The sequence below is a fragment of the Metarhizium robertsii genome (assembly GCF_000187425.2).
Source record: "Metarhizium robertsii ARSEF 23 chromosome Unknown MAA_Scf_1, whole genome shotgun sequence".
Taxonomy (NCBI): Eukaryota; Fungi; Ascomycota; class Sordariomycetes; order Hypocreales; family Clavicipitaceae; genus Metarhizium; species Metarhizium robertsii.
In genome coordinates this window covers 5,918,831-5,940,206 of record NW_011942149.1, presented here as the reverse complement: position 1 = coordinate 5,940,206, position 21,376 = coordinate 5,918,831, and the positions used below count along the sequence as shown (strand labels likewise).

General features: G+C 50.9%; 7 protein-coding genes across 7 annotated transcripts in view; 4 read left to right on the top strand and 3 right to left on the bottom strand.

The window, feature by feature from the left end:
• Window positions 1-3,043: 3,043 nt before the first annotated feature.
• MAA_01800 (phenylalanyl-tRNA synthetase-related protein) lies at window positions 3,044-4,578 on the bottom strand (the record flags this gene model as incomplete). Its single annotated transcript, XM_007819798.1, has 2 exons — window positions 3,044-4,218; window positions 4,464-4,578. The coding sequence occupies 2 exons, from the start codon at window positions 4,576-4,578 to the stop codon at window positions 3,044-3,046; spliced, it is 1,290 nt and encodes a 429-aa protein (XP_007817989.1).
• Window positions 4,579-5,353: 775 nt separating this feature from the next.
• Window positions 5,354-6,453, top strand: MAA_01801 (Mitochondrial carrier domain protein; the record flags this gene model as incomplete). Its single annotated transcript, XM_007819799.2, has 2 exons — window positions 5,354-5,516; window positions 5,726-6,453. The coding sequence occupies 2 exons, from the start codon at window positions 5,354-5,356 to the stop codon at window positions 6,451-6,453; spliced, it is 891 nt and encodes a 296-aa protein (XP_007817990.2).
• Window positions 6,454-7,041: 588 nt separating this feature from the next.
• MAA_01802 (uncharacterized protein) lies at window positions 7,042-8,257 on the bottom strand (the record flags this gene model as incomplete). The annotated part of the gene is made up of 3 exons (XM_007819800.1): window positions 7,042-7,465; window positions 7,525-8,093; window positions 8,162-8,257. The coding sequence occupies 3 exons, from the start codon at window positions 8,255-8,257 to the stop codon at window positions 7,042-7,044; spliced, it is 1,089 nt and encodes a 362-aa protein (XP_007817991.1).
• A 387-nt stretch (window positions 8,258-8,644) lies between these two features.
• Window positions 8,645-9,985, top strand: MAA_01803 (U3 small nucleolar RNA associated protein; the record flags this gene model as incomplete). The annotated part of the gene is made up of 1 exon (XM_007819801.1): window positions 8,645-9,985. One exon carries the CDS (start codon window positions 8,645-8,647, stop codon window positions 9,983-9,985), a length of 1,341 nt encoding a protein of 446 aa, XP_007817992.1.
• Window positions 9,986-10,999: 1,014 nt separating this feature from the next.
• On the bottom strand, window positions 11,000-13,025 carry MAA_01804 (6-phosphofructo-2-kinase 1; the record flags this gene model as incomplete). The annotated part of the gene is made up of 3 exons (XM_007819802.2): window positions 11,000-11,857; window positions 11,918-12,770; window positions 12,934-13,025. The coding sequence occupies 3 exons, from the start codon at window positions 13,023-13,025 to the stop codon at window positions 11,000-11,002; spliced, it is 1,803 nt and encodes a 600-aa protein (XP_007817993.2).
• A 6,128-nt stretch (window positions 13,026-19,153) lies between these two features.
• Window positions 19,154-20,524, top strand: MAA_01805 (Cytidine deaminase-like protein; the record flags this gene model as incomplete). The annotated part of the gene is made up of 2 exons (XM_007819803.2): window positions 19,154-19,401; window positions 19,495-20,524. 2 exons carry the CDS (start codon window positions 19,154-19,156, stop codon window positions 20,522-20,524), a joined length of 1,278 nt encoding a protein of 425 aa, XP_007817994.2.
• A 633-nt stretch (window positions 20,525-21,157) lies between these two features.
• MAA_01806 (Ribonuclease H domain protein) overlaps window positions 21,158-21,376 on the top strand; it is a gene marked incomplete at both ends in the record, with an annotated part of 1,803 nt that continues 1,584 nt past the window's right edge. Inside the window, one exon of the mRNA XM_007819804.1 lies at window positions 21,158-21,261. Coding sequence (XP_007817995.1) covers window positions 21,158-21,261 — 104 coding nt within the window. The remainder of the gene's footprint in view (window positions 21,262-21,376) is intronic.

The window sequence follows — 21,376 nt, the reverse complement described above, 5'->3', positions numbered from 1 at the left end:
ATGCTAAAGCGTGGGGAACATCAAAACAAAAGCAACCTAAATGTATACGCCAAGGCAATTATGCAAGAGTCTTTATAACCTGACGATGAAGAAGCATACTCCGTACCAGACATCAATTGATACATTATAAAATCCCACTATTGGCGACTCAAAAATGCCCGAGGGGGCCATGGCCAATCCCGTGCTTACGAGTACGTGGCTGACTGGCCCACGTCACTCATCGTGAGTCTATTAACCATGAATACCACACCGCTCCAACAAATTTACAAATATCATGGTTACCAGCATTTCAAGGAAAGAGTCTAGGATCTTTATGCCTGTACACCCTTTCCCATGACGGCCAGTAACTCGGGCATTACTAGAAATCTGATCTACAGTTTCGAAAGCTCCTGCGTTTCAGAGCTTGCCAGAGGTTCTAGCCAAGAAAGACTACTAGACAACCAACAACGGTCCTAACCGTGCCGTGCAATAGGCTTGGAAGTCATTTCAATGGTTTCATGGCCGAATCTACTCAAGCATGTCCCCCATGGGGGGTTGGGTTTCTACCAAGTCCAGACTCCAGAAGCTGATGTAAATGCGCCCATGACTTGGCTGAGTTTCGCCCCAAATTCCCACGACTAGAAATGTTACCTTCGTCGTCTCTGAGGCTCAAGAATCTGTCGAGTTGCCTGATGCAATGACGCCAGCTGCCCACGACTTCTTCGAGCCGCAGTCAAGGGAGCACATCCCTTCACAGCTAGTCTGATGTCAGACGTACGAAATCTGCCCTGTTTGCGTGGATTCATGGTCGCAGAGGAGTCACGGCTAGCAATTGACGAGGCAGTGTTGCGGGTATAGGCCGCCTTGGCAACTAACAAACAAGCCTTGGCCGGCCAAGATGGGGATACTTGGTCGGGAGAGAACCGAAAACCAGTGGCCTGAGCCGATACGTAAAGGCGGGCCTGAAGGCTAGTGATATTTGACATCGAGGCACAGAAAGTCTGATGAAGGCTATGGCGGATGAGAGCGACGGAGTAAATTGCCAAGCAGCAACGCGAAGGCATCGTGAGATTACCATAGCGTTGTCGTATCAGTGGCTCAGGTCTTTGCTCAGCCACCTCAATAATACGAACGAAGTACGATGTGGACATTCGGCATATTGGAGGTAAATGATAGAGCCAGCCGGCTGCTAATGGCATGGATGAAACTATTTACCCAGAGCCCTTCGCCCACTGTCCCCAACTGTGTAGAGTCTTGCACAAATGCGGCGGTGACACTAATACGTAGTGTTGGTGCTATAAAAGCAGCACTGTTTTCTGGTCAGCTCGCCATGTCCATTTGTTGCCCTGTGGGCTTTACCTCGGCGCTAGGAGCGGTGGCAGCCCAGAGGCAGAATACCATCCCAGCTGATGGGGATATCGAAAAAACGTCTTAAGGTTCTAATTGTGGGTGCATAAAGACTAGAAAATCCCTGTTGCATCGTTCCTCTGGGATGAATAAATCTACCTTGTATAAAATTGATGCTGCATGATAGCCCGGTGACACTAATCGTCGGCCCCATTCATCCGGTAACAAAGGTCATCGGGTACAGCATCCCTGTTTCCTGGTACGGACTCTGGAGTAATTCTTCCCGCGTTTGGTGCATCAGATCTTCAACCATCCAGATCTCTCCGTTCAATGTTCAATGTCGGCGAAGCACAGCCAGCTCCGCTCCAGTCCCACTGAATTAGCATGGAGCTTCCTGATTGACTAGAGGGCCTAGAGGACATGATATTAGGTGCAGATGGATACAAGAAACGGCTCCGGATCGGGGACAAGTTGTGCTAGCCGCAGCTTTTGCACCAATGCTTACCATGGCGATTGATGCAGGTGGCTGCATGTCCAATCTGCAAGGTGGCCAATCACGAAAATCCAGGTTGCCGAGTCGATGAAGGCCTCCCTCTCCGAAGCTCTTGTCCTGTTTTCCCAGTACTCTACAGCCTCTTGTAATTAGATATGGTACGCCCGAGCTTGGAGTTTTGAAATCCTGTATATACTTCGTATTGACTGGGCACAATGGCAATGTGGCTTCGGATGCTCAAATATCAGGCGGTATGAATGAATGTAAGTCGTCAAAGCGAGATGTGACGACGAGGTATCCGACTCCGCAGGATCGACGCCAAGAACAACACTGCCTCAATAATCTCTCAGGATCAATCTTTTCTTCTGCCACGACACCCTTGTATAGTCGACATGTCCAATAAGTTCAAAGTCAACTTGGAGGGGAAACGATGCCTCGCAGTCTCTGTCTAGCGGTCTGTCGGAACCGTGAGATAAGAAGATGTGGTGCGGCTGGCTGATCACACCATTTAAATGCAGCGATAGTCATGCATCTCATTGCCGCTCTTCCGGTTTCTGTCGCAGAAGGCTTTCGAAATTGACAAGTTAGCTTGGCTTTACAATCCCATCGAGCAGGAGTTCTGCATGTACATACAAGGATGAAGGGTAACATATCCCAATATCCAAAGCGAATCAGCTCTAGCTAAATAGTGTAATATTGGTTCTGGCCGCCAGTGCCGACTAAAAGAGGCTGTGTATTTCGGAATTTGTCAAGAAAGATACATGGATAGCAGAGATGAAGTGCGGAGCAAAGTGGCCAGCATCAAATTACGGCATCGGTTCAAACCGGCTGCTGAAATGGTAGGCACGACTGGCTGGCAACTCTCAACATAGCAAGAGCCCTCTAAAAAGCACTTGAACTGATGAGGCTGGTCCAATGGCCCTGTCTGTAAACTACCTAGGTATCTTAATACCCACGAAGCACAACAACGTCTCATACAGGCACAGTAATTTGAATATATGGTATGTAGTTGGCAGAGATGTCCATAATCAGAATGATGCTTTCCTTGGCCGCGTCTACATGTTTCAAGACAACTTTTGCCTGTTCCACTGCTCATCCACAAACTACAACGACATATACATAAGTTTACAACACCGTGTGGTCTACTTGGATTGTACAATGCATCGCAACTCTCCTCAACCCTTCGCAACGGCCAACAAGGGTACTCACTAAATCAAAAGCTTCTCAGCGAAGCTCAACACCCAATTCCCTAACTAAAGCCTCTCGCACACTTTCGTGAAAGCTGTTGGCTTCTTCGTTTGTCAGGGTACGCTCCAGGCTGCGGTACACAATGCGATAAGCCATGCTCTTGCGACCAGTCTTGGGATGCACAAACTCATCAATAAGTCTAACATCCTCGACAACATCACCAGCTACATTGCGCACAATTTCCATGACATCGTTTTCGTGGAAGTTGCCCTTTGTGTTTCCTCCAGCGGGTGATGTTGACGCCAGCCAGAAGGATACATCCTTGGGGCAAGGAGGGTATTTGGAGAATGGCGCAAACCTGTTGAGCTTATCGAGGTTATCGGACACGCCGGTGAACTGTGAGAGGAATCGTTGATCCTGTGACCAAAACAGGCGAATATCGGGAATCTTGAACAGCAGCATGGCGATGCGATCGATGCCAATGCCAAAAGCCCATCCCAGTTGCGATGGCACGCCTGCATTATTGTAGAGACTTTGTCTAACCACGCCACATCCCAATACCTCCAACCAGTCTCCGGCATAGTAAACTTCCAGTTCCCATGAGGGACTCGTGAATGGGAAATATGCTTCCACCCAGCGCATTCGCAACGGCTCGTCAACGAAGGTAGGATCCTCTCGCAGAGCTGCGGCTTTGGCCCTTGAGAAGACATCCACCACCATGTTTTCCAGCGATCTCTTCAGATGTTCGCCAATTGCTTGGGCTTCAGCGGCAGAGTGGCAATCTTGCAGAGGATTGCGTTCATCGTGGTAGGGAGGGTTGGGGTCTTCGACTTCGACATTGTGTTTGGGTAGCGTTTTCAAGTCGGCTCGCACAGCAGCAGCTATGTCGCCATTGGGGACCTTGTTTCGGTCCCAGGATCTGGCTCCTTCCATCTGGTGAAAGACAGGGTAGTGGCTTCGATCGATGGCATCGCGTCGATATACATCCGCAGAAATTAAGTAACCCTCGCTCTCATCCGCTCGGAAAGTGTCTGCCTGGTGCGCGCTCGTGTGTGTTCGGAGGAGAGTCTTATCGTTTATGTAGTAGGTATCAGACAAGGCTCGCCCTGGATGGTTTGGCGGGAAGCCGAGAGAGTCAAAGTTTTGGTGTGTTGACACAACCGGGTTGTATTCGTTGTAGTACTTGTATGTGGGCGAGGGGAAATTCGACTCTATTATTTGTCGAGTTATATACACAGGGTGGTCTTTCTGGAGGTGTAACTTCCGAGACGTGGCGTCTAATACATTTGACGGCACATTAAACCATGCGGGATCAGTCTTGTATGTGCCGCCCCGGATTGACACAGAACTGTTGGAGGCATTCGCTGGTTTCGAGGAGAGCAGGGTCCCTGTGTATAGAAATCAAGTATTAATATGACTTCAATTCACTCAATTTATATCACATTATATGACAAACCCGAGGAGGAATACTGCCGAATTGCACATGATGGTCGGATAGAGCAGTATCGAGAGGAGCGAACCTGCCGGTTGCACCTCAAGAGGCCGCGCATAGCCCCAATTCGTACCGACATGTTGGTAGTTTGGCTCGCTGTGTAGTTCCGATCACATAATTCGGCACCTTGTCGATGCGTTGGGTGCCAATTTGTTCACGGACAGCTTAAGCAGCTTAAGCCGTGATGTTGTTGAAGCTGCCGGGTCGAACCTCAAAAGTTAGGCAGGACCCTGGATTTAAGCTAGCACAAGCTACCCTATAGCCAATGTTGCCTGGGTTGTTCAAACCCCCATCCAAGAAGGCACGATACCAGAATGCCATTTCATCATATATCCTGAATGATCTGTCGACTTTTGTTACGTGCAGGATCGGCCATGGCACGCGGTTGTTGCGCATTGATCAAGGCTCTTCCGAGCTCATCTTGCGGACCGTTTCCGCTGCCCTGTGATATTGTGAGCGCCACTGGCGTCCAGATATACAGACGCCCTTTCAAACCCGACAAAGTTAAGACGCTAAGTCAACTGGCGAGCCAACATCAAATGCCTGGCCAGCTGCTCTGTACTACGTCACCGCCTACCGTCGGGTCCATTTTTCTGCCACAGCAGCCGACGTCAACGCCGAGACCCTAAGCCGAACTCTAAGCACCTCTGTACGGAGACATGTCTCTCACTCACATCACCTCTGTGTCTTGACCTCCGTTTTGCGCAATCCTTCATTTGGCAATTGGGAATTGCAGCTAGCACTCACGAATTGAATCGCGGAAAGAAGAGAAAAAAAGTGAAAACGAGGTCGCCTTGTCACAGCTGTGCGATGCATCCGTAAGCTCCTGCTGCTAACCGCAAACCTTGCACATCATGGCCTCATCGGCTCAAGAGTCGGCACCGGCCCGCAAACTCACCAAGGAGGAGCGGGCTGAGCAGCGCAAAAAGAAGATAGGGCCGCCTATACGATATCCTTTTTGGTTTGGAGGAAGCGCGAGTAGTATGGCTGCCTGCGTGACACATCCCCTGGACTTGAGTACGTTGAATTTTTTATTTTTTATTTTTTATTTTTTTTTGGTAGCCGGTTTGTCCCATGACGTGTAGATTTGTCGCTAACTCGCCAATAGTAAAAGTATGATCTATTCCATAGAGCCATAAAAATTCCCCCCTCACAACATGGTCGTAATCCAAAGAGTAGGTAGTCTCTAACATGGCACACCCAGGTGCGGTTACAAATGCGCAAAGGCGACGCTCCCAAATCCATGAGCGGCACATTCGTCCACATTGTCAAGACGGACGGCCCCCTCGCCCTCTACAGCGGCATATCTGCCTCTCTCCTCCGCCAACTGACCTACTCAACTGTCCGATTCGGCGTCTATGAAGAGATCAAGTCGAGATACACCAAGTCCGGCCGCGAGCCCACATTCCCCGTTCTTACCGCCATGGCCATGACGTCCGGCTTCCTAGGCGGCATCGCCGGCAACTTCGCTGACGTGCTCAATGTGCGTATGCAGCACGATGCTGCGCTTCCCGTGAATGAGCGGAGGAACTACAAGCATGCCATTGACGGCATGGCTCGCATGGCCAGGGAAGAGGGCGCACTTAGTTGGTTTAGGGGCTGGCTTCCCAACAGCAGCCGCGCGGCGGTCATGACGGCCGGTCAATTAGCCACGTACGATACCTTCAAGAGGCTGCTTATTGATTACACTCCGCTAGGGGACACCTTAACAACGCACTTCTCCGCATCCTTCTTGGCTGGGTTGGCGGCTGCGACAGCCACGAGTCCAATTGATGTCATCAAGACAAGAGTCATGTCGTCGACGCAGAAGCAGGGCATTCTTCGAATAGTGGGAGATATCTACAAGACCGACGGTCTGAGATGGATGTTCAAAGGCTGGGTTCCCAGCTTCCTGCGACTAGGACCGTATGTTCTCCCCGGCTCTCGCGCCCGCGACCTCGGCAAGATTAGCTAACGAACCCGTGTTAGACACACCATCTGTACATTCGTCTTCCTAGAGATGCACCGCAAGACATATAGAAAAGTCAAAGGACTAGATGAGAAGAATCTATAAACTGGAGACTGCGCATGTACAAAGCAAAATCAACAACCAGCAGGCGTTACATTTAGAATGGGGGAGGCTACATCGGTTGCATATTTTTTTTTTGATTTCTGTTCCACCAACATTCTGGTCGTAATCGGCTACTTGGAATCCCGCTCTCTCTTTGCTTGAAACGGGATACAGGCACGGACTCTAGATTGGCTGCTCAGCAGTTTACTTATAGACATATAACACACAGAACGGCACATTATTCGCAACCTAGAGCAAACACTAAATAGTGATAGCACCTCACACAAGCTCATGGTCGACCGTCTTTACACGGCACAAGTGTTTCCCAATTGCCGCCATTTTCCGTTTGCGCTACGGAGTAAAATACTGTACAAAGCCTAAAACGACACCTCTACATAAATATTTGCCTAAATTTATCACGAAACCAATACTTTCAATAAATGGTCCGTTTGCCTGTAGCCTCCCAAACATCCCATGAAACGCCGTTTTGATTTACTGCCACGACGACTGGCCATATGGTGTAGTACCATATGCGCCAGCACCGCCTCCATACGCAGTGTTATTGCCTCCCCCGTACGTGGTATTCCCACCTCCGTAAGCAGTCATATTGCCGCCATAGGGAGTGGTATATCCGCCGTCCTGCCAAGGCGTAGTGCCGCCGTCCATGTTCATATCTGGACTTCTGGGGCCATCAAACTCTGCTGGCTCTTCACCACCGTATTTCTTTGGATCGAGACCCTTTAAGAGCGCGCCGATCTTTTGTTGGAGAGCGCGGATGCCGCCTTGCACGATTTGATCCGGCTCCATGCTGCCTGATGTTTCTACTTCGAAATAGAATCGGTCGGGGACCGCATCGTAGTTGAATGGCTCGCCATCTTGAGGGGGGTCTTCCCACTCTGCGTATTTGCTCTTGGGCCTGGGGGTTACCGTTATTAGAATAATCACCCAATTCAAGCAATAGAGAAGAAGACATACCATTCCTTTTGAGGATCTGTGTTATTCTCATACCACAGATCCAAATGATGCAGCTTATTGTGAGGATCATATTCAAAGCCCACAGCCGACGTTGGCATCCACTTGGCGTGTTCCTTTGCTATCCCCTTCTTCGCGATACACGTGAGCTTTAGCTCCTGGTCTTTGCGTAGCTTGGCGATCAAGCATCCCATCCCTTCGGGGTCGTTAATAACGGGCGTCCCGACCTGGCTGGCATGACGGCCGTCGACGATCAGATCCCGCGCGTACACCTTCATAATTTCATCGCTGGTACATCTTGCGTGTAGGGTCAAGGTAACGCTGCATTGTTCGCAGTACTGCTCGCAGTCGCAATCTCGGGAATAGTTGAGTTCGTTTACTCCTTTGGCGTTGAGAGGAATGAGACCTAATCTGTGCGCGATGAATTCGTCGGCAAGCACTGATGTGTTGACTTCGACCTCGACAAGGTCGATAGCAATAGTGGGCACTTCGGCCTGAATGATTCGTCGTATCGAATTGGCAAATGAGAGGTTGGTTCTGGAGAGCGCAAAGTCAACGCGCGTGCTGTCGGCCTACAGAGAGGTTGAGAAAAAGGACAACCCATGTTAGAAACTTGAACCATAGCAAAGGACTACCGCACCGCTATAAACTCGGGGCGCCATACAGCTGATATGGTGACCTGGGGCTGCTCGGGCTCGCCATCCATGACCATAGGGTCGTAGTCCATGCCGTCCATCGTGGCCAAGTCGGCAGCGGCCGCCTGCCTGCGCGGGACACGGCTATTCACGAATCGCAAGGTATTCCCAGACTACAGAGGCGAAGCTTCGCTGGGTTCGTATGAGATGGCCGAAAGCTGCGTTGTCTGAGGGCAAACAACCTGCGGTGGTGGCCGGCCCGTCAGTTCACAATAAACTGCGATTCTGCTTAGCGCGCGAGCAAATGCCACCGGATCAGCGATAATCCGCAGACCCTCTTATCGCCCTGCCGGCCAACTGCGATAAGCAAAAAAATTCCCCGCCGCCAAGTCCCAAGCAAAGCTTCAACGACTGCCATTCTCTTTGTCTACACGAAATCTCTAATCAAGTGACAATTGCAAGTCCAGGGAAGGGTCAAAGATTCAACCATGAAGATCAAAGCCCTTAACCGCTCCTTGGTGGATCATCAACCGCCCGGCTCCGACGCCGCCAAACTGCCTCGCAATCTCGATTCAGCGCTCCACCCATTCGAGCGAGCACGAGAATACCAACGAGCCCTCAATGCCGTCAAACTAGAGCGAATGCACGCGAAGCCCTTCATCGGCCAACTGGGGCGAGGTCACGTCGACGGCGTCTACTCAATTGCCAAAGACCCCAACTCCCTACAGAGATTCGCCAGCGGCAGCGGTGACGGCGTCGTCAAAGTATGGGATCTCACCGATCGAGACAACTCTATCTGGCACACGACGGCGCACGAAAATATCGTCAAGGGGATGGAATGGACGCGGGATCAGAAGCTTCTCACCTGCGCTGCGGACCGCACCATCAAACTTTTTGACCCCTACAACACGCGGGCCGACTCAAAACCCATCTCATCGTGGCTCGGAGCCGGAGCATTCACAAGCATCTCGCACCACCGCTCCCGCAACGCATTCGCCGCCGCATCAAGCGTCATATCCATCTACGACCTCGAGCGACACACGGCCGCGCCAGAGGTGCTCAAGTGGCCCACGTCCACCGACACCATCACCAACGTCTCCTTCAACTACGTCGAGACGTCCATCCTAGCGTCCTGCTCCAACGACCGCTCCCTCGTCATCTACGACCTCCGCACCTCCACGCCCGTCACCAAGACCATCCTCAGCTTCGCCAGCAACCAAATCGCCTGGTCGCCCATGGAGGCATTCAACTTCGCCACCGCCTCCGAAGACCACAACATCTACCTCTTCGACATGCGCAAAATGGACCGCGCCCTCAACATCCTCAAGGACCACGTCGCCGCCGTCATGGACGTGGAATTCTCCCCCACCGGCGAGGAGCTCGTCTCCGCCTCGTGGGATCGCACCGTCCGCCTGTGGAACCGTGACCGCGGCCACTCACGCGACATCTACCACACCAAGCGCATGCAGCGCGTCATGGCCGCCAAATGGACCCCCGACGCCAAGTACATCCTCTCCGGCTCAGACGACGGCAACATCCGTCTATGGCGCGCCAACGCCTCCCAGAGCGAGGGCATCAAATCCGCGCGGCAGCGCCAAGCACTCGAGTACAACGACGCGCTGACCAGTCGCTTCGCCCACATGCCCGAGATTCGACGCATCAAGAGACACAGGCATATTCCCAACGTCGTCAAAAAGGCTGGCGAGATTAAGAGCCAGGAGCTCAAGAGCATCAAGAGGAAGGAGGAGAACGAACGCAGACATTCCAAGAAACAGTTTGAGAGGAGGAGGAGCGAAAGAGAGAAGATGGTGTTGGCAAAGGAGAAGTAGATCTTCTACCCCTCTGGTTATTCATTTCTGTTGTGGGAACTACAAGAACGTGAAAAAAATTAGGAGTTTCTGTTGCGAGCATGGCATGGCGTTATTTCGGAATCAAACTTATGCACACTTGTCTTGATTAGATTTGGGTAGGTGTTATTGACTGGTAATTTCATACACCCTTGAAGTCGGATGACCTACCTAGGTATGTATGTAACATGATGATCACATGTTTTAAATTTCCTGTTATGCCATCGTGGAGCGTTTATTGCACCGAGTGAACATGCACACATGAAGATTGACACATTGCACACAATGTGGCAAAGTGGTCAATTATAACCAGTTTCTCGGGCTTCTCAAGTGCTACATACGTCTACCTTGGACCAATCTTTAACACACACCCCGAGTCTTTCCCTGGAAATTCCGAGTAGCGTTTAACAAACCCAGATTATGCATCGTTTCAAACCGCCCATCAACGCCCAACACACATTTCGATGTTTGCCCATATCTGGCCCCGCCAAACACGGGTTGCTATTTGACATCAAATAACACCAGACAACTCTAAAGATAAACGAGAGGGATGCTCGGCCCCGCCAAACACGATCGCTATTTGTCATCAAATAAGACACAACTCTAAAAGATAAACAACAGGGATGCTCGTCGCCACTAGACTCGTAAGGACCAGTGTAGGGTATTCATTCATTTCGCCAAAAACACCAAACTCGAAAGAAGTAATCACAAAAATGCTCTGGAAACACTTTTGGTCGTTTGCTTTTGGAAATTGACGTCTAGATTCTCCGCATCTTTCATTTTGTTATTCCAACGCCTTGATTTGATTTGAAAAGTGGCCATCCATTCGCCTTCTGGCATTGGAGTCTTCAAAGTGTTGTACATTTTCACTGGGACTGCGGAACCCAATGTCGCTGAAAAGAGGACATAGAAAATAAAAATAAAAAAGAAGAAGAAAGCAGCTGTGACTGCGGTCATTGAGGACTTTTGGTACACTTGGAAGACGTCAGTTGATGGCTAGACACTTCCGCGGGCAGCCTTCTGAGGCCTGTAGTTGGGCATTTCATCAAACCAGCCATTCGCCTCATTGTATTTGTAGGCGTGGAAGGCAATGCCATATGGCTTGGGTTCAATAGAGTAGAGCATCCCCAGAGGGACATCCATGTCAGTGATGTCCTCTCGTGTCAGGTCCATGAAGTAGGCCATCAGCACTCGACAAACTGAACGATGCCCAATGATCAGCACATGATCAGTAATGCGCTCAATCTCTCTGACCATGTCGCGTAGGCGGCTAATAACCTGGAGGTAACCCTCGCCACCGACGCCCGGGTAGATGTAGTTGAGTTTATCCGCAGCGCGCTTGTGAAACTCTTCTGGATACTTTCGAGCAATTTCGTCATAGGTCATGCCTTCAAACTGCCCCGTGTTTAACTCATTAAGCATTTCCCAATTCTTGACGTCGTAGTCATCATCGGCATCAAAGTATTCAGCGGTTTCTACGCTGCGCTGAAGCATGGAAGTCCAGACACAAAAGTTCTTCTCGTCCAAGTCCTTGTGCATGTCCGGATAGGGAGGTGTGTTATCGCCCGGGTGAGGTGGGAACGTTGCCTGGGCAAGTTTGCTTTTTTGCTCCATAAGCCACTCCTTGCGTTTCTGCGTCATAAATTTGTACAGCGCCAGGCCGTAACAATGGCCTCGCTCAGTGAGGATAGAGTCGCCGCCGAGCTTGCCGAGCTCATTATCCACGCTTTGCCCGTGGCGAGTGATCCAAATCTGCCGAGGTGAGAGATTGAAGCTTGACAGGTATGTGCTGATGCCACCGCTTAGGAAACCTTTCAGGCGGTGCTGGATAAGCTTTCTACCAACATCTACCATCTAGCAGATGTGTCAGCAAGGTGATGTCGCACCTAACCAGGGCCCACAGTAGTTGCTTACCTGGATGTACTGTAAGTCGTTATCCTCCTCATACTCGCCCAGAGGTACGTATGCGCTAGCATACGCCGCAACTCTAGCCTTGAAATCTTCTAGCGATTTGATGGGGTCCTTGTTGCGATAGTCGGGACCAGACAGCTTCAAGCGCATGTTTGCCTCGAGCAGATGAGGATCTCTGCATATACTTTCTATAAAAAGAATGCCAAGCTTGGGCTCACGCTCTCTGATGCGGTCGACAACTTGCTGCCGCCGCTTAATTGTGCTGTTTGTAGCGTCGAGAATGCCAACAGCGCCGCCCTGATTCAAAAGATAGTCGAGCAGCTCGTCCAGGGTTTCCATGGCCACCTGGTTTCTCATTGCTGCCGCCTTCTCGTTATTCGGATCAAAAAACCTGGCGGACTGGTCAACTTCCTCCTGAGGCTCGCCATTTGTCGAATTTAAATTCAAAGTAGTAGGCTCTGCTTGGTCGGGAGGAATATCGTTGTTGGTAGCTGGCACGCCGTTCAACAGAATAGTGGCAGCTTCAACTGGAGGGTCCAGGGCCTGGCGCGCCTGGCCAGAGTTGGCGCGGGCAGAAGTCTTGATTCCGGCCGCATTGCGTCTGCGGTTACCGACATTGAAGATTCGCGATTCATGTTGTTGCCACGAAAGATACCGTTGAAGCTTTTTGGTGATGTATGATTTTCCACGGGCAGGAAGGCCGACCATGACAATAACGAGCTTGGCTGCAACATCCCGTTGTGGGATTCTGCCATCGGGGGAGACACGGGACCTGGTCATACCAGGGATGTTGAGGGTTGTCGCATGAGGGCGCACTCTAGGGGTCTGGCTCCCTGAGTTCTGGCGCAAAGGTGGGCTGTGCAGTGGCAAAGAGCAGTCAGCAAGTGTCGTCATATCGCAAAGAAACCGGAATGAGCAATGCAAAGACTGAACAAGCTTGTATTCACAGCGAGCAACATGCGCAAGGAACAAGACGAGGTTGTTGCGCGCTGCGGCACTAAAAAGATGACAAGACTCACATGCGTGGTGAACTGGGAGCAGTGGAGTTGACGCTTTGCGATAACGGAGGTGTGTCGGTTAAGTCCTTCATCATCCTGACTGCGGAAGCCATGGTGGGTATAGCTACAGGCGCGGACATGGAGTAGCATTGCGTGGTGCCGTGCGACTGCAGCGGAGAATAAGAATAAGAGGCGACATCTGAGGAGTGCGAAGGAGGCTGAACAGCAAAGTGCTGCTCAGGCTCCGAGGACGTAGGTGAGGTTGAAGAGCGAGACGAGGCGACACCGAACTGGTTTTGCATGACAAGCTTGGCTAGTTCCGACTGTTTTGCTTGGCGGAGGCGCACGCTGACGTCTAAGTCGTACAGAGCAAAGAGAGGCAAGAGTTAGCAAGGGTCGTTGATTGATAAGAAAGCAGCAGCGACGCGCGCAGAGCAGTCAGTAGTCTGCAGTCTGCAGTCTGCAGTCGGCGTGGCCTACCAGACCCGGCCAGACAATAGACAATACTCGAGTACTGGGCTGCTTGGCTGCGTGGGTGGTAGCGGGTGGAGTGTCCGTCGAGTGGCAGAATGACAGAACAAGACAGGGTACTTAAGAAGTAGAAGTGAAGACGGATAGAAAAGAGTGCACAATGCAATAGAGGGCAAGGCCCATACAATAAATGGAAGACTTGTACGCAGAGATGGGTAAAGTATGTATCACACACCTTGTCTGGGAAGAGCTACGGCAGACGGCATTGCGAGATGTAAAAAGGAAAGAGCAATGGGCTGCCAGAGAAGAAAGAAGAAGTCGGCGTAGGTAGGCGCGACTCGAGGTCGGTTGGTGTGGCTGCCTCAGCACTTCAGCACTCAGTGCTTTAGCAGGCGGAGGATGGATGGCGTGAGCTTGTGTGAGCTGGCGTGGGCTGGCGTGCGTGTGCCAGCTCCCAAACTCGCTCGCGAAGTGGTGAGGTAGCTTATCAGGTACCGGAGTACCTTGGGGCGGAGTAGTGCGTGGCGGCTGGGCAAAAGTAACCGGTACCTGGCCCTGGTCAACCAGATTGTTCTGCGAGACTCAACAACCTGGCGATTTGTTGCGCGAGGAGCTAAACGCCAAGACTCGAGGTCAGTCAGTCCAAGACAAACGCTGCAATGCGCCTCACCTTGTCCACCAGTTGGAAGCGATGGGTCGATTGCTCAGGTGCTTGGTCGCCGGGTGGCCCTGTCGCCTGCCCAATGAATGACGTTGACAGTCTGCAGGGTGCCCAGCAGCCAGCGAAACCGGCTCGTGGGGAAGATCAGAGGTCCAGCAGCCGGCGCAGCGAGATCAAGGGAGCACGCTCAAAGCATTCAATGTTCTGTGTTCCAGAATAAACCAAGTCAAGCACAAGCAACAAGACTGGATGGACCCTGGCCCACTTGTGCCGTCAAGCTGGAAAACTTGCCCTAGCACGGAGCTACTCCGTGGAGGTGCCCCGAAGTCAAAATACAAAATACGTACTGTGCTTGTTGGTCTCTCCCAAAGGCCCAATTGATGCAGTTCCTTTCCGCTCGTGGGTTGGTCTTGTGCGCTAAGGGCGGACAGTGTTTGTCTGACTCGCCCCTTCAACAAAGTCTGGTGCGATGACGGCTACCCAGCAGAGGAGTCACCCGTCTCAGATAACAATCCTAGCTGGATATTTCCAAGTTAATCCTCATTCTTTCCCTAACTTATAAAAGCAATTCTCATTCTGTGCGCGCAAAGCGGAGGCTTACCAGCAAATAGACCTGTCCACTCCCGGGTGCGTGGTATCAGCACCGCCGAAGAGGTGCCGCGCAGTGGGCCTGAATCGATCAATGCCAAAGCTTATGGAAAGGGTTTCGGTATTGTGTTGTATGCTATAGCATGTCTGGGTTGTGGTTTGATCCACAGACACCAGCGAGGAGCGGGAAATCAAGCGATTTCGTCCAGGGTTGAGGAGCGGGATAAAGAGGACGGCCGAGGGACCCAAACAAATGAAGGAGAAATAAAAAAAAGGAACAAGAACGAGAGAAATATTGTATGCGCTCCTAGATTTGGTGATGACTGTTTAAGGACACAAATCGATACTGTCCGGTAAAGGTTGTCTTGGACGGGCTGATATCTTCAACAGAGTCAATGGCTCGGCCAAACCCCACCCAACCAACAGGTTCTGAGTCTGCCAACTTGTGGCGCTCTCTAGTTGTCTCGTCAAGCCTGGCCTGTCGGCAGATGGTCTTCTCGTTTGTGAGGAGGCCTACAATTGCCTCGTTGCAACTGATCAGACGTAAATGTGCCTTTTGTACCTCTGTGAATTTGTGTTGATGAAATATTGAGCAACGATGTAAAACACTTGATTGATGGCGCATCTTGTCTTTTTATAACACTCTAGCCCACTGAACAGACCATCCACACCGAGATTCTCCATATGTAAGGCATCCAGCAAGTATCCCCGATTCAGAGCTGCTCACCTTCGGAGATGTAACACGCCAAATATGTCCTGCATCTTGCCTTGGCACTGCCGCGAAACAACTGTCAAATATCGAGGACATGGGTCACAAATTATGCCATGATTCTAAAGATACCTCAAACACTTCCTTGCTCAGGCCTACTTCAACCTGCACCACCGTGAATACCGATTCAGTTCGCAAACATGCACAGCATGTTTCAGAGCCTTAGTGCTCTCTCCAGTAACGTGGAAGGCCCGCGGCGCGTCGCTATCGTCCCGTGGTGCTGTCGGACTCGATCCGAGTAACCCGGGCTGTCGATTGCCCTCCAAGGTGGCGCTGTGGTGTGCCAGAGAATCATCCCTCCAGCAGTGATCACCACGCAGTGTCAGCTTAAAACAGCACTGAATATCCAGATACTAGTACCCAGGAAGGGTTCAGACCTGTTGACTACTGTGTGCGGCCCCTGTGTTCTCTTTGAGCGGATTTTGCATTGAAGCCACCAAACTCTGGTTCTGCTGACAGACGTAGCCTGGCTGACTGGAATAATACTGGTGCTTCACTTCTTGCTTCTCCAATTTGACAGCGCGTATGGAGTAAGTAGACGTTGTTCACCTCGTTGTAGTGCTGTTCATCAGTTTGGGAGTAGAGGGGAGCTCTGACATCCTCCTTATTGGAAACCGGACTTCGGAGGCATTGAGCTCTCTGAGCTGTACACCACCTGTCTGTTTCGACTGTCATGCTACCTACCAAGTCGCCAAGGTAGTTGGAATCCTTTTTACAATCCGCTTGCCCCACGAAAACCTGGCCTTTCTCCAGGGCCTAGCTTGTCCAGCTGTGCCATCGCATCCTCCGGGAATCTTGTTGATTGAACGAATACGCGAGGCACAAAGCCAAGTCTAGCATTGTTGACCTTGTTCCTCAGCTTGCTTACATGCCCAAGCAGCAAATTTCCTAACAAGCCGCTGGCTTCCGATGTCGCCGCCCGCGGAGGTTACAAGACTAACATCGGACTCCACCGGTGAAGATCCATATCCCTCCGTGCCTGGCTGGGACGTGCCGCCGCCGAGTGGCCCCTAGGTCGATCAAAGATAGAGCTGTGCGTGTTACCCTCCAGCTTCACGTAATACAATAATCAAGGAAGCCGGAGCTTCTGGCCCCGGACTATCGCTCCGAGTCTGACGCAGCTATGGTTCGTTAGCGTTCGGTTGATCAGATTCAACAAGTCTAGCTCTGTACCTCACTGACTCGTCCCAAATGACACCTGTCCATTTTTTACGGTGACGATATTGCAAGTATCCAAAATGCTGGGCAATGTTGGTCCAAGTGACAGTGCTTGCGTGCTTGGAGGCGTCGCTCGGTGTGAGACAAGTCGGATGTGTTTTGTCCCCCCTAGATCCAGCTCCTCAGACCCCTTCGGCCAGAAACTCAACTGTCTTGCAATAGCTTATCTCCATCCTAGCATTCCTACAGAGGGAAAGAAGATGAGACAGGCAATCGTCTCAACAGAAGTACTAGTAGAATGTATGTACTGAGTAAGCTTGTCTGGCTCGGCGGTAATTAGTGTGAAACCACTCAAAAGGCCGTAGTAAGCTTAAATTACAGCCCCAGTGGTGTTGCAGTTCAGGCCAAGTTGTCAGTGCGTTGGCCGTTGCTTTTCTCTCATTGGGGAGTTTGGACGCTGGAAATAAAAGTCTCATTGAGTTGAGTGAGATTTGGCTCGGCGTCGACAGGGTTTTGCTTTGATGTTGTTTAACAAATATTGATGTTGTTGACTGCTGGCTCCTTTTCGCCAAACACATGACTAGACTTTTGACAAGTTTGTCTGCAAACGCACTTGAGGCGTCCAGATGCAATGGGGGAAGGTGCCACCCTTCCATGCAAGGTTGTGTAGCACGCACTTTGACATGCTCCTGATAGCCTGATTATTGTCTTCAAGCTGCCAATATCCCTGCGTTATGAATACGGAGTACTCCGTAGAAAGGGGCCAAATAACCCAGGCAGTTTGGGGCTGCATGGCTGAGCTCGTCACCAGGGCAGGGCAGAGCAGCCTCGTCCTGGAGATGCAGATATCTAACTGGTCCCAGGCCTGCCTGTCATTGCTGAGCTTCTATTCTTGCAACCAACGCGGAGAAACAATGAACCATTAGAAGCCTATCAATGACTTCCAGGCCACTTTTCGGTATTTCTTTTTCATTTTTGATACGAATGCCCGTTTGACAGCACACCATCGTGCACAGCTGCAACAGCCTGGGTGGAGCGGGCATGGACAGCTCGGGTTCCGAACCAAGCAAACAAGGATGAGTGAGATGGCGGCGAAACTCTGTCTGCAGCAGTGGGAAAATAATACTGAACTCTTGTTTGGTGAGGCGGATAGCCTGAAATACGCAGTGATGTTTTGCCTCAGTCCGTCATTGGCATAGCAGACCAGTGAGCAGACGGAGATGAGTTGCAGTCTGGCGTTTTACAATACGTCTTGCGGTTGATCTTATCGCCAGGGAACGGGGGTTGGCGGACACGTACCGTTACTTCATTGTGCCGTTGAAACATGTCACCATCCCAAGTTGGTGGATCTCGGCCATTTATGACATATCGACAGATAGCAGATCAAACCGCTGATGCACGAGCCTAGACTGTGGACGAGATGACGACGACACCCTCATGGTCAAGGTCTCGAACTTGATAATGCCATGGTCTCGCTTCTTCATAACTACACGTTGATATTTGGGGACTCTTTGACTTGATGCTTCGCCGCCACAGTCGCTTTGACCCTTTCAGGCGTTGCCATTTAGAAGATGTGGCTTGGCAATCACAGCCACAGGCACCAGCCGCATCCAAACTTTCCAGCGTCACAAACGAGCAAATCGGCTTGTATGACAAAGGAATCTACAATGGTCAAAGAACATCGGCAACCGCATCTATTTGGTCCCAAAAGCGACGAGGTTTGGCTTTAGATGACGCAACTGCTGACAGCCAGAGATTTGTAACGCAAGGCACTGAGCTTCTCGCGACATCGACACCGAGCAACTATACCAACAGTGAATAGTTTCAGATTGCCAGCTCTGCCAGCTGTCGCCAGATGTCATCTCAACACAAACGTTTCCGAATATGATCTGGCAATCCTAACCTAAATACTGCTCAATCTCGTTTCCAAAACTTCACTCTTGCGCCGTCAAGATACAGCAGAAACAAAGATACCCGTGGCGTTCACTTGTGATCTTCAGTATCAACCGAATTAGGACACAACGTGATGATAAGATATTGTCTATCGTCGTGTTGACTTACGACCTGGTCCTACATGCCGTCAGAGACAAGTGCGAGGAAGCGCATATCACGCTCCTGGTTCGGGTATTGCTGACACCCTCTTTTCGCAAGGGTTGGTTCTGGACGTCGCTACTCGTTACTGCCTGCGTGGTGCAGAGTTACTGCTCAAGTGGCCGAGGTCTAGAGTCAAAAGGGCACCTTCTTGCCTCATATTATAGACTCTCGAGAAAGAACCGCCCTTGCATCGCCTCGCCTTGCCTTGCAATCCTCCTACTCCCCCAGGAGAGCTCCTAGCCACCAACAACAATCCTCGTCGCTCCAACACTCTGACGACATTTACTTGGGACATTGTCTTCCCGGAGCCATCGTCTGCCGAACTGTGGAACCAGGGTTGTCTTTGATACCTGATATTTGTTTTGCTCGATTCGGTCAGATAAACCCGTTACTTCTCTTCTTTTTGGAATTGGCCAGTATAAGTCCATCGGCAACCTTTTTCCCTGGCAGCTTTGCGAACAGTGGCACATACAACAATGCTGTCTCTGAAGCAAAACACAATGGCGGATGAAACCAGTGGCAATTCTTGCCCTGTCTCCGGGGACGTATCTGGGGACGATTCGCAGAGCCAACCGCTCCCAACACCAGGCCTCAAACCAAACCCCATCGTGGACGATTTGAAGAAAAACCATTTGAATAAGGGTGTCTTGATCCCACTCAAGACAACCCAAGAAGTCCGCCAAGACCATACTACCGTTTATGCATACATTACTCGGGCGCCAACAAAGTCTGCCAACGACGTCATAACGTAAGAACCTCTCTCCTATTTAACAATATGGTGTACAAGCACCACCTTTAGCGGAACAAATGAGACGGACAATCTTTCCTGACTGCTTCACAGAGCCTTGCGAACATTACGACCAGAGGGTGGTGCTAATCCCCTACCCCATCTTCGCACCTGTGCAAAGCCGACAGACTTGCCTGCGCACCTCAAGACGCAATTCATGAATGATGATCCAGTAGGCCGCCAGATTCATACCAGCAAGTCTACGTGGATCTACATTATTGCAGGCGAGGTCAGGGAGATCAGCAAATCAGACGTCATCAAGACTTTATCGACAGTGGACGCGATAGAAAACGACCCCTTCATCGCCACCATCACCATTCCTCTGCTGGCACCTACATCCCAAGTGCAAGCAGCGCTGTGGTCGTCTCAGTATTGGCCAACAGTTTACCGCAAGAACAACCCCCTCGGTCCTCATCCTAGCATGGTGGGTCGTGGAACAGATGAGATTAAGGAGGATGCATCCTTGTGGATGGCCCTGGCCCATCAAGTCGCCTTGCAAGCAAAAGAGGCAGGAATTGGAGAGGCCATGGGAGCTGTGATTGTTCAGAGAGGAGAAAACGGAACCGAGTTGGTTGGTCTTGCTGGCGATGCCCGTAAACATCAAGAATGCAACGGAGCAATCCTCAACAACACCGTGACACACTGCGTGCTTCGGGCAATCAGTATGGTTGCCCAAAAGCTCGTAAGGCACGAGCACCGGGAGGCTGGCATAACTGCCGAAGCGGCAAATTTATATTACGACTGTTTTCAAGACCAGCCCTTGATTGAGCTGGAACGCCGGTGTTTTGAGCAAGAGCATCCAAACAAGGATGGATACCTTTGCCATGGATTGGAGCTGTATGTCACTCACGAGCCATGCGTTGCCTGTTCTATGGGCATACTTCATTCCCGCATGGGCAAAGCTGTCTTTTGCCATCAGATGGGTCGCACTGGTGGATTGAGTTCGGATGATCGTCCGGATGGAGGTGGACGAGGGTTGGGATTATTCTGGAGACGGGAGCTCAATTGGAGTTTGCTGGCTTGGGCATGGGAACGTGAAAACGTACCCGAGCTCCCGCCCATCGACCCAACCACTCATGTTTAGGATTACCACCTCCTAGGTCTACCTAGAACTCTGCCATTTTGGTGCTTATTTTCTTTTTGTACGCAATCACATACAAGGCATGCTCAAGGAACGACATATCAGACGGCGGGTGACCTAGAGCAGTCTTGTCGTTACGGGCTAGGAGGTTGTGATTGGACGAAGTTCGTTTTGAAACGGACTACTTGTATGGCTCTATCTCATACTGACGAAGTAGCACACTTGCATTTACAGCTTGGTGGAACATTGATAATGATTCTAGATATGGCGCAAAGAGTGAGAGGGGTTAGGCTATCTTTCCAGGGTCCACGGCTCGCTGGAAAGAAGTTATGGCTGTTGTGGATTAATTATATCTTTGATTGCAATTGGGGAATAAACGCTGGCATGACGAGGCGAATGGCTACGTTTTGTGTAATTACTGTAGATATACATATACATAAAAGCTCGGTTATGAAGTAGAAACCAGGAGCTATAGGCGACATATTGTTATTGAGCCCATGACTTGGTAACATTGAATGCAGGGCAATGCTTGATTATGCTATAGCAACACTGGAGCTTTTTGGGAACATTGAATGGCTGGCCCAAGACAGAAGTCTTGGCATGGGCCAAAGGGGCTATGGTCACTCTTCACTCATCATGGTGTTTTTGCTTCGGCCAAAGGGCACTAGGTCAAAGCTAGGGCGCCATGTTTGCGAACCACATCGATTGCAAGATCACAGCTTCATCGTAGTCGTCAAGTTGTGTGTGCCGGGGCACCAGACTACACGTTTGGCTTCTGCTTGGGTGCCCCTCTCAACGGTACTCATCACGAGGGTCGGGGTGTGGCGCCGTGCCTGGCCCGACCCAAGCAACCCC